At 44.0% G+C, this 12,112-nt stretch overlaps 1 protein-coding gene across 1 annotated transcript in view; it reads left to right on the top strand.

Moving 5' to 3' along the window:
- Positions 1-12,112, top strand: part of LOC147683486 (guanylate cyclase soluble subunit beta-2-like) — a 350,021-nt gene that overhangs the window by 280,342 nt on the left and 57,567 nt on the right. Inside the window, exons 10-11 of the mRNA XM_086944858.1 lie at positions 3,779-3,925; positions 9,566-9,720. Coding sequence (XP_086800984.1) covers positions 3,779-3,925; positions 9,566-9,720 — 302 coding nt within the window. The remainder of the gene's footprint in view (positions 1-3,778; positions 3,926-9,565; positions 9,721-12,112) is intronic.

The following is a 12,112-nucleotide window of genomic DNA, read 5'->3' as shown; positions in this document are numbered from 1 at the left end:
AAAAAGTGACGCATCTAGGTAGATGGGTCACTTTTTAAAACCCTGCGCCACATTATATCTGCGTCCGGTATAATGTATGCAGAGTGGGCGTTCCCCCGCAAAAAGCTTGGTAATAGCGACGCAGTGAAATCTATGATATTTCACTGCGTCACTTTTAGGATGCTGTTGTGTCAAAATTTTGCGCCTGCCTCACTGCAGGTGTAAGACTGACGCAAGACCTTTCACATGGTGCTTTCCCCATGTGAAAGGACGCATTACTGGAGTTGCGTCACTTTTGTGACGCACTCCAGCAATGCGTCACTTTTGTGTTTACAGATACGTCAGAAATACTGACGTATCTGTAACTCCTTGCGACATGATTCCTCATACATTAAATATGACACATCTTGAATGTCGTAAGGAGTGCGCACAGAAAAGTGACGCATCGCACCAGCGGTGTAAAAAAATGCGCCTTGTTGCGCTATATTTTAAAAAGTGACCCATCTAGGTAGATGGGTCACTTTTTAAAACCCTGCGCCACATTATATCTGCATCAGGTATAATGTATGCAGAGGGGGCGTTCCCCCGCAAAAAGCTTGGTAATAGCGACGCAGTGAAATATATGAGATTTCACTACGTTACTTTTAGGATGCTGTTGCGTCAAAATCTTGCGCCTGCCTCACAGCAGGTGTAAGACTGACGCAAGACCTTTCACATGGTGTTTTTCCCATGTGAAAGGACGCATTACTGGAGTTGCGTCACTTTTGTGACGCACTCCAGCAATGCGTCACTTTTATGTTTACAGATACGTCAGAAATACTGACGTATCTGTAACTCCTTGCGACATGATTCCTCATACATTTAATATGACACATCTTGAATGTCGTAAGGAGTGCGCACAGAAAAGTGACGCATCGCACCAGCGGTGTAAAAAAATGCGCCTTGTTGCGCTATATTTAAAAAGTGACACATCTAGGTAGATGGGTCACTTTTTAAAATCCTGCGCCACATTATATCTGCGTCAGGTATAATGTATGCAGAGGGGGTGTTCCCCCGCAAAAAGCTTTGTAATAGCGACGCAGTGAAATCTATGAGATTTCACTGCGTCACTTTTAGGATGCTGTTGCGTCAAAATCTTGCGCCTGCTTCACAGCAGGTGTAAGACTGACGCAAGACCTTTCACATGGTGCTTTTTCCATGTGAAAGGACGCATTACTGGAGTTGCATCACTTTTGTGACGCACTCCAGCAATGCGTTACTTTTGTGTTTACAGATACGTCAGAAATACTGACGTATCTGTAACTCCTTGCGAATTGATTAGTCATAAATTAAATATGACATATCTGGAATGTCATAAGGAGTGCGCCCAGAAAAGTGACACATCGCTGTTTTCACGTAGCGATGCGTCACTTTTCAGAAATGAGGCCTCCAGTTTATTCACTGTGTCACCTCTACGACCCTTTCTTGCGTCAATACGTCCCTTTTGCATACATTACACCTGACGTAGGAATAATGTGGCACAGGGGTTTACAAAGTGATGTATTTACCAAGAAACGCCACTTTGTAAATATGAATAAATAAGGTGCATTTTTTATTGGAATGTTATGTCACAAAAAGTGATGCTTTGGTGGCGTTAAAGTGACGCATGGCTTCATAAATGAGGCCTTCTACCTTCAACTCCAGCAATGCATCTTTTCTTATCCTTCAACACTCCTGTTCTTTTTCAACATTTTCATTGAATATCAACATTCCCCAAATTCACTCTTCTTCTCGTAACTTTCTTTCCTAACACTCACCTTCTTTCAGTCCTCCTACTTCACTTCTTTTTTCCTCTCATACCTTTCTGTTCTTTCTTACTCATTCTCCTTTCAATTATCAATGCACTCTATTTCACTTACCCTTTTTCATTTTTTTAAGAATATAGCTCTTTGATGAGAACTGGAGGTAGTTCTGAAAAGAACTTTTGGCTTTCTTCTTTTTTCAAAACAGGAACAAAAACAGGGAATGGAAACTGCTCAACAGGAGCAAAATAAAACAAAAAAAATTAGGGGTGGGAAGGGCAGCGATGGTTCTCCAACGCTCGAACCATGAGCTGGACACTTTGCTCCCCATAGGTGAGGAGTTGATTGCAGTATCTGCATCTCAGGACACCATGGTTAAATGCAGGTTGAATGTTTGGCACCTGCTCCTGTGATTGCCCCCTCCCAGAAGAAGTTGCTCCTCCGGTTGATGTAGAGGCCCCATCACTGGGAACCTCTTGTGCCAGAGCCCTGACACTTTCCCGGGCAAAATTCTGGGGTTGCTTCCTCTCCACATGCCGGATCATTGTGAAGTTCCCAAAAGAGTACTTTTTCAAAGGGTTTCCTCGTGACAGGTCTTCTTTGAAGATCTTGCACTGCACTTTTGGAGCATTTACCTTTTTTAGTCCAGGTGGGATTATAAAAAATTTCCAAATGAAATGTTCCTTAACTTTTCGTTGAGGAGGCTGTTCATCGATGAATTCTGGTTCATCCTCACTGCTGGATTGTCTGCTAGCCATTATAAAACCAACAAATAATAGGATGTCACTCATGACATCACTAGATGGTGTCATCAGTGATGTCATGAGTGATGTCACTGACCATGTCACGAGTGATGTAATATGTGACGTCATCAGCAGTGCATTGCAGGCGCGCAAGTTTTTGTGAGTCCAACTAACTATAACGTGGAATTTCAATGGTTTTATGTCAGTAAAATTTCCAGGTAACTATAACTGGTGTGAAACCTATGGTTTTTTCAGTGAATATATATATATACACACACATACACAATAACATAAAATCTTTCAAAATCAAACCAATCTAGTTAAATTAAAATAGTAAACAACTAAGGGGCCCATTAAAGCTCCGACCTGTGGTCAAACCCTTTAGGGCCGCACAGCAATGGGCTGCTCAGTTTACTTTCCAACCGCCTCATTATGATGGAGGCGGTCGGAAAGTAAACCGGCTGATCATTCACACACACATGCTTGTGGTCCTCAGCTATCTCCATGGTGTTGGCTTGTGGAATTGAAGTACCACTGTGACTGTTGTGAAGTGCAGCCACTGCCCAACTGTCAACACTGGTGGCACTTTTTGAGACCCAAACCCGATGGAACAGCCATGCAGCCAGTTATGACAGAGGAGCTAGAGAGTTCCAGAACTAGGTCTTAGAGTGCTCAGCTTAGATACTACAAGAGCAAGGGGTTAATGACAGGCACAGTATAGAGTCAGCTGCAGGTAGATGTATCGTTCACTTGGTTATATTTAGGTATCATTTCCTCATTCCCTCTGACTGAGCCAGATAGGCATTTGGCTGAGTGTAGCCAAGATAACTGTGGCTTCTGTCAGTCCTGAGGATGAAGACATTCAGTGGCCCATAGCTGACCAAAGCGGAACCCCAGCTCTTACACCATTCCCCTACCTGTACACTGTGAATGTGGTTGGGGCTGAAAGTTCAACACCTATTGGGTCAACAGATGCATGGTGTGCATGGAAGAAAGCTGGCAAAGTAGTAGTAATCAGCTTAGTTATTTGCATTGAATACAAGTGGCGTGCTTTCCCTAATGTGAAAGATGCATTTGGTTCTGTGGAACCGTTCCCTGCTGTATCTTTGCTGCAAACCAATCATCCTTTTTAAAAACATACATTTAATATGCATTAAGTAATTTAAAATGGAGGGCTGAGCGCCTTGTTGGTGCTTTTTGAAACATGACTCATATGTAAGTATGAGATAGTGTAAATAACAACTGTAATTCTAGCTCTGAATGTCTTTTCTAAAGGTGGAAACGATAGGGGATGCCTACATGGTTGTCGGAGGTGTTCCAGTGCCAGTGTCAACTCATGCTGAGCGAGTTGCTAACTTTGCTTTGGGGATGATTATAGCAGCCAAAGAGGTGAAGAACCCTGTGACTGGAAATCCCATCCAAGTAAGTCAATGTAACTTGCCCTTTCATCATCTTGAATTTTCAGGGTTCCATAGTACAGTTTTTGCCAAAACTGTATCCAACATCAGCTAATTTTAGTTATCATAATTAGGGCGAGGGGTTTATAGTACTTATTTTTTAGACATTTCAATCTGTGTTTATTCATATTTATTTGTTCTCATTTTCTCTGTGTTTATTCATAGTACGTTTTGCGAACAATGAAGCAGCAACTACTATGTTTCCATTTTTATTTAACTCATAAATGTATACTCGCACTGTTGCAAACATTAGAGTTTGCAACAAAAGGGTTTTTCCTATTATACAAAAGTACATTTATTTATTGGAACTTTTTTTCAACTCGGTAGGTGTGAACGGGGCCTCCTCTCCTAGTTCTCATTTGGAAAGGAATGTATGGATGTTTTTTACTGCAATGGGCCCATTGAAGAGTTACTGGCCCCCACGTTGGGGTGGTAGCTGATTCACAAAGGGGAAGTGTCAGTTGGGAGACCTCCCCCTTGTTGAATCTTGTCAGCAACTTCAGATGGAGTCTTCATAAAAACAACCTTCAAAGGAAAAATCCAGTGAGGAATGTCTGTTGTGCTGTGCCTTCCTGCATTAGCAGCCAATCACAGGGATTCGCAAATTGTGACCTGCTTAATTAATGTTCATTAGGAAAATCATTTGTTACCCCATGAACAACTGCAATACAATCTAGTAGTATGTAGTTCGCTTAAGGAATCACTATTTAGAAGTGGTGTGTTGCAGTCGTCCCTACCAAATAGAAATTCTATCCCTGTGTGTCAAAGGTTAGCTGCTTCGCTGCTGATGACGAGCTCAGCTCGTCATCAGCCACGGTAGTCGTGTGCGGATGACGAGCTGAGCTCGTCATCTAACGCGGCTTTTCGCAAATTGCCGCACACAGCGGGAAAAGCCGCCGCAGCGATGCGGTTAAGAACAGAAATAGCTGTTGGAAACCATTGAAAAGTTACCAGCACCCAAGTTGGGGTGTTAACCCATTCACACAAGGGAAGGGGTCCCCAGGGAACCCTTTTCCCTTTGTGAATGTTATAAAATGTTTTTGGGGAGTAAACAGTGGTCCACAGGATTACTTCAAACTCTCATACAAACTAAAAAAAATCAAACTGTACTTTTTAGATGTAGCCAAGTGTCCTTTAAGGAAAATAGACAGCATTAAAAAAATACTTTATTGAAATGCCATAACAGACATGGTGGTCTGTTGACCCCAGCAGGCCATCATTCATGTAATAGCACGCAATCACAATCATGATTTGCCACTTACCTCATTAATATTGATGAGGTAGGTTGGATTTTTACCCACTATCATTGAGGTTTTCAAGAACAAATCCATTAGTACATAGGTTGGTTAGTAGTCTTTACTGGTAGCAAAAATACTGGTCACAGTTTACGACCAGTATTTTGTGACCAGATATTTGTGCACCTAGCACCCTGTTTGTACAGCTGTTGGGTGAGCAGTTCTGATTGACAAAATCGATAATCACTGGCAAGAAGACCTATTTTGAGCTTCTTCCATATTTAAAGGTAAACAAAGAGAAGTTGAAGCTTTTCTGTGGTCATGTGTAAAAACTGAAAAATGGGAACAGTATCAAAAGCATATTACATTTCTTACAACACTTGTTAAATCGTTATACAATTGGACATATCAATAGGATGCAGGAGGACTTTATAATAATACACACATCCAAAGTCAAAAAGGCTGGAACTACTCTAATGTATAATTATTTAGACCAGTTCACCTTATCAAGCACACAATCATTTGCTAAAGGTCCTCTTCAAGCGTGGCAGTTGATTCATATTTTATTTGTGATTTTTGTTGTGAGAGTATCAATTTCAAGGTGCACATAAAATAACAATGACACATTCCCAGAAAAAAATGACACAACCACAGCTAAATAGAGAAAAGCCTAGAGGTAATAAATAACATTAAGAAATCCGGCTACCAAGTACTGTTAACATATTTGTACCTTAAATTTGAAAGAATAAAGACAGAGACATAGGAGAGCTTCAGAGGGGAAGCATTTCAGAATTCATCTTCTGCTGCACTAAGTAGCCCACCACCAAATGTAGAAAAATTCTATCCGATCTATAGTTGTCCTGCACGGTTCTTAAACAATCGTTATGATACCTATGCCTGAAACCCGGTACTCACTTCCCTAATAAACCTAGTGTTTTGTGCTAAATCAACTCCTTGATCGGAAGCCAGTTGAGTGCCTTGATCATGTTTCATTAGATGGTTAGTTTTTTAAGACTATACATATTCCGAATCGCATAATTCTGTGCTGCTTGCATCTTATTCAAGTTGGTCTTGGAAGCATGTTGCTATAGTGTGGACCAGTATAATGCTCTTTAACATACTACTGCTTGCAGCTGTAGAATCAGATGTTAGTCACTTAGGAGTTAAGCCAACTTTGAAAGATTGGAGATGCAGGTTCTTCTATAGCGCAGCAGAAATCTGGTCCTCAATATATGCTTACGTTTCTTGCTGCCTCCACTGGCAATCCAGGGTAAGAAAATTCAGTAGGAGAGGTCCTAGAGTTGACTGTTTGGCACCAGGAGCAAGATCTGTGTTTTATTTGCATTGAGGCATAAATGGCTGGCAAACATTCAGGGACAGTATCATGATGCCATTTTCTTTGCCGTGCCAGTGTAATAGGGGTCTATAACCTTCTGTTTGGTATCTTCAATGCATACATTAACTTGAAAAATCTCCAAGTTACTGCATGTTTTGCTGAAGCAGACCTCAGACAAAGAACGATACACTCAATGGTATGCCCCACCACACCTCTCAAGCTAGATGAAAGCTGTCTAATGTTTTGCAGAAAGTGAGAACCCAAATTGAATTTCTTGCCTACCAGACAGCCTTAGCTAGCCATAGATAAAAGCCTCTCGTAGACTATGGCAAAACTGGCAGTGGGCTTAGCGCTCTCACATTACTTACCATTGATCGGCTTTATTGTCACCCTCATTTACTTGCTTTCTATAAGATGGCCTGCCTTTCTCTTCTTGTGTTTGTCCCGCTCCTCGAGCATATCCTCTTTAGCATCCTTTGATTGGACGGCTTGTATTCTTCCATTGCTCAGATTCGGAGAACATTCTTTTTTAGGTCTCGCCTATGCAGCGCACATGCGCTGCATGGGAGGAGACCTTTAGGAATCAATTCGGTTTTGAGGCCAAAAATGTGCACGCATTGCATTGCTTTGAATGGCAACCCGTGCACGTTTGGCGATTACCTTGTGAGAGCGAGCTTTGAAACCATCTGTTTGTAATTAACAGCTGGTTTCAATGCTCGCTCCCGCAGGGAAACAGGCGCAGGCCCCCTCCTCTCTCCCTTCCCCCTGCTGCCTCCTCCTTTCCTCTTCAAACTTGTGAGGCACGCACGCTTGTTGTTTGTAGGCAGATCGCAGTGCACACAAGCAAACCCGGGCTTCATCTTCTGGAAAAGGGATTATTTTGCTCTTCATTTGTCTATCTCTGCCTCGAGGCCGTTCCGTTGTCAGGCTGCAGGGCACGCTGTCCCCTGCCTGTCCTTGCTGCTACTGTATCCTCTGGCAACTCCGCAGAAGCCACAAGCCACCCTGCCAATCCTGGCACCAGTGCTGTGTACTGCCATATGCCATGGTGAGAGGTGAGGGAACCTTACAACTGTTCAAATCAGCATCCATGCCTGGGACCAGTTTGCGTGCCAGGCTGGTGCCTTCACGGCAGCCTCCAGCTGTCTGTTGTGGGTGCACCCCGAACTGGACTCCAAGTGCACACCCCCATCGATATGTTCTCACCGGACTCCAGCTTATCTCTGTGGGGCCCCGGCTGGCATCACCTCTACTGCACCATGATTGGCATTCCCTCTGGAAACAAACTGACATAAACCCACCGGCTGTGCTGGTGCTCGACTGCAATGCCCAGAGTGCGAGTGCCCTGGTTGGCATGGCCCCACTTTGCATTACAGGCATCACAGCAGGGGATGGAATGGCACATTCCACAGCGCTGGCCTTCACCACCAGGTTCTAAGAAACACAAGGCCCCTCTGGCCTGGTACAAGAGGGCGGAGAACTGCCAGGGAGACCTTGTGAGGGTTTTACTAGTGTGTGTTGATCAGAGAACGACAGAAGCGACGAAGGATAGCGCCGCCTGCTGTCCTAGCCAGCTCCAGTTCACACAGCCATTAATCACGCACAGGCCCAATAGGTGTCCAGGCCCAAAGACACGGCCAAGCTCTACAGAAGACTGGGTGGGTGGGTGAGGGGAGGAGGAGATATGAGAAAACAGCAATGTTATAGTCAACACATGGACAATGTTCAATCAGAATAATTACTCAGGAGCGTTCTTTAATTACTTGACAAAACAATCACACTGTAAAAATGCACAAAAGGAAAACAAGCATTGACATAGCCAATAGGTCTCATCTTTAGGACCTTATAAGTGTTTAGGTATGCAGCACAATATCCTTGGTGCAACAACATCAACTGTTGCATGGCTAAACACGTATAAGGTCCCAAAGGCGAGACCTATTGGCTATGCCAATGCTTGTTTTTTTTGCTCATCTCTCCATTATAGTGTATGTGGTTTGTAGCTCCCTCCCTAATGTGTTGGGTGCCCCAAATACCCACTCCCCCATGTGTTGCTCCCTCATCTTCCCACCAAACGTTCTTGCTTTCTTCGCCCCTCCCTGTCGCTTGTAAAGAAATACATTTTTCTGGCTTTCCACTGGCTCAGTCTGCATCTTTTGCTCCCTGCTCTCCATTGCTTTCTCCCAATCCGTCTCCCCACCCACTCCTCTATTAATCCACTAACCCCTCATGGACCGTAACATTATTATTTTTTAGGAGGGACCTGCAGCTACCACTTCCTGCTGGGCAGCTCCACAGTGTACAAAGCGCTTTGCTGTCACATAAGTAAATTTTTTAATTACTGATCAGTTTCATCATCTAAAAATAGCATTAATGTAATTCCTAAGGAATCTGCATTATGGGTGGGTGTAACTTGTGTTATTTGCTGAACTACTGTAAAATTACGAGATTCCGTGTAATTACACAAGAAGAGTAGTTCAAGATTTATTTTGACAGAGCAAAAATGCCCGCTCACGCTCAAAATAGTCCTAAGGATGCATTTTGCTCTAAGAAATAGAGCTCAAGGCAACAGAGCATGAAGAGCAGCATGATTTTTCCCCAACTTCATCCTGGCGTTTAGCTCTATTTTCTCAACACAAAGCTCACTCTCACATCCGAAATTGATGCAAAGATACTAATAGTGCTAAATGCAAAAGAAGACCTCGCTCAAAATGCCTAGTTTATTTGCTTATTTTCAACCCAAATTACTCTTAATTACACAAGCGGGCGTAATTGCGTAATTAATGGTAATTCCATGTCAAAGTCTAACGTTGAATTACTGAAATTAATCGGATTACTTCGGCGTAAACAAAATTACTCCCAGGCCTAATGTGTATGTCACTATGGTGCAAAGGTGTGTGTGGTGCTAGGAAGCCAGATTATTTCATCATCCTGTATTGAGCAAATCAATGATGCTGTCCAGTATTTGTATAGAGAAATGCTATATTAAATTTGCCATGAAAGTCAGCTCTTAACGTCTGTTCTCTTCTTTGCAAAGATTAGGGTTGGGATACACACCGGCCCAGTATTAGCAGGAGTGGTCGGAGAGAAGATGCCTCGATACTGCCTGTTTGGTGATACAGTGAATACAGCATCTCGGATGGAAAGTCATGGGTTGCCGAACAAGATACACCTCAGTCCGAGTGTTCATAAGTAAGTAGTGTACTTGTAGATACATGCAAATCTAACCTTTATCACACTGTTTACTGGGTCGACAATTATGAAATAGCTCCCTGACATCAACACAGCACTGGCCCATATATTTAATTAGGTCAGCTTCATTATTGTGAATTCCTAAAGGTCTTTCCATAGGAAGCATTGCTTCAGCACACGTAAACAGATAACCCCATATCTGGGCATTCCACAGTGATCACAGGCGCATTTTGGAATATATGATAAGAAAAGTATAGGATATTAATGGTTGACTCTCTTCTATAGCTATTAAAAAATATGTTACTATGCTTATACTCTTCATGCCAGGTGGTGAATCACAGCACCGCCTGTGCCTCCCTGCCCAGCTGCTGCTGCTAAGGAAGTTCGAGGCCCTCCTCCACCCGCAGGCTACCACCTGTGCCTCATCCCTGGTGGCCAGTGGTAGGCCGTAGGTTTGCTCATCCTCCATTGGGTGGGTGACCTTTTCTACGCGCCCACTACTACAGATTGCCTTTACTTTGGATCGATAGTGCGCAGAAGCCATTACTTCGCATGGCTTTACTGCGCATGACCGTTACTTCGCAGGATATCCACATCGTTGTTTTTATTTAGGCGCTTCCGTTTCTGTACAACTCTGAAGACGCAGGAAGCTGGAGCACTAGGAGGTGATCCACGAGGAGAGAGAGGTAAGTGGGGCTGTGTGTATGGTTGTGTAGGTGTAGTGTAGAGTAGTGTATTTGGGTCTAGGGTAGTGTAGGGGGTCGTGTAGGGTAGTGTTTGTGAGTAGGGAATGGCTGGGGGTAGGGGCAGGGTTGCACAGGGGGTAGTCTTTTACGGTTTAGGGTAGCGTTGTGGCATTAGTGTAGTGTAGGGTAGTGTTTTAGGGTTTAGGGTAGTGTCGGGGTTGTGCAGTGTTTGGGAGTAGGGACAGGACTGGGGCTAGGTGCAGGGTCGTGCTGGGGGTAGTGTTTTAGGGTTTAGGGTAGTGTTGTGGGGTTAGTGTAGTGTAGGGTAGTGTTTTAGGGTTTAGTGTAGTATCGGGGTGGGATGGGTAGTGAATGGGAGTAGGGACTGGAGTAGGGGAATGTGTATGTTCGTGCAGGCGGTAGTGATTTAGGGTTTAGGGTAGTGTAGTGGTGTTTCAATAGTGTAGGGTAGTGTGGTGTTTTACTGTTTTGGTGTTTTAGATGTGCAGGGTAGTATATTTCTATTTATTATATATTGTAGTGTTATGTTTTAAAAAATATATTTTTTAATATGACACGTTATTCTGCATACCAGTTTTATTACTAGGCAAGTTTTTACTTCGCATACATTAACACTTTCAATGTAATGGTATGCGAAGTAAAAACTTCCGTAGTAACGGTTATTGCTAAGTATTAACCAGGTAGTAATAGCATGCGAAGTAATGGCATGCGAAATAACGTCTCATATTCCCTCAATTGTATTGCCTGTATTTTCTTTCATTGCTCCCATTGTAGTGACTGCATTTTCATTGTTGTGTCTGTGACTGCTGTTGTCTGTCTCCCCTGCTGCCTGTACGTTGTCTGTGCCCGTTCTCTCCCTCTGTTCCCCTCGCTGCCCCCGTGTCTCTTGGCCCGGTTTCCCTTCTGCTCCCCTCGCTGCCCCCATGTCTCTCTGCCCGTTTTTCCTTATGCTCTCCTCGCGGCCCTCGTGTCTCTCTGCCCGTTTTTGCCTTCTGTTGCTTAGCTGCCCCTGCATTTCTGTGACCTTTTTGCCTTCTGTGCCACTCGTTTCCCCCATTTTTTGTGACCTTTCTGCCCTTTCTTATGACCTTTTGCCTTCTGTACCACTCGTTTCCCCCGCTTTTCTGTGACATTTTTGCCCTTCTTGTGACCTTTTGCCTTCTGTGCCACTCGTTTCCCCCTGTATTCTTGTGACCTTTTTGTCCTTTTTGTGGCCTTTCTGCCCTCTGTGCCTCTTGTTTCCCTCTCAATTGTTGTGCACTTTTGCCTACTGTTTCCTTTGTTGCCCCTCACCGCCCCCGGCGCTGCGTCCCCTGTGGCTCTGCCCCCCTGACTGCCCATTTGCTGGCCTCGCCTCCCAGCTGCTCCTCACTCCCACCTCCCAATACATGCCGGCCGCTGCGCGGTCATGCCGCTGGCACGCGGCAAGCCCGTCTGTGCCTGTCCGCACCTGAACCGCGCCCAGCGCCATAACCCCTAGCCCCTGCACCCGCCATGATGACCGCCGCCATTACATACACATTGTTCGATTGATTTCCACACGGCTAGAAAGGAAGTTGATGGTTCTCTCTTTGTCTGCTCCTAAAATAAGTGAATTTTGTAACTTACGTATTGATTCAATGACAAAAGTTTTGTCGAGATAAACTAATAAATTTATGGTTTATCTCTAATCATTCAGTGTTTGC

The sequence above is a fragment of the Lissotriton vulgaris genome, chromosome 11 (genome assembly GCF_964263255.1).
Source record: "Lissotriton vulgaris chromosome 11, aLisVul1.2, whole genome shotgun sequence".
Lineage (NCBI taxonomy): Eukaryota > Metazoa > Chordata > Amphibia > Caudata > Salamandridae > Lissotriton > Lissotriton vulgaris.
The sequence above is the reverse complement of the archived record's forward strand: the minus strand, read 5'-3'. Positions and strand labels throughout refer to the sequence as shown.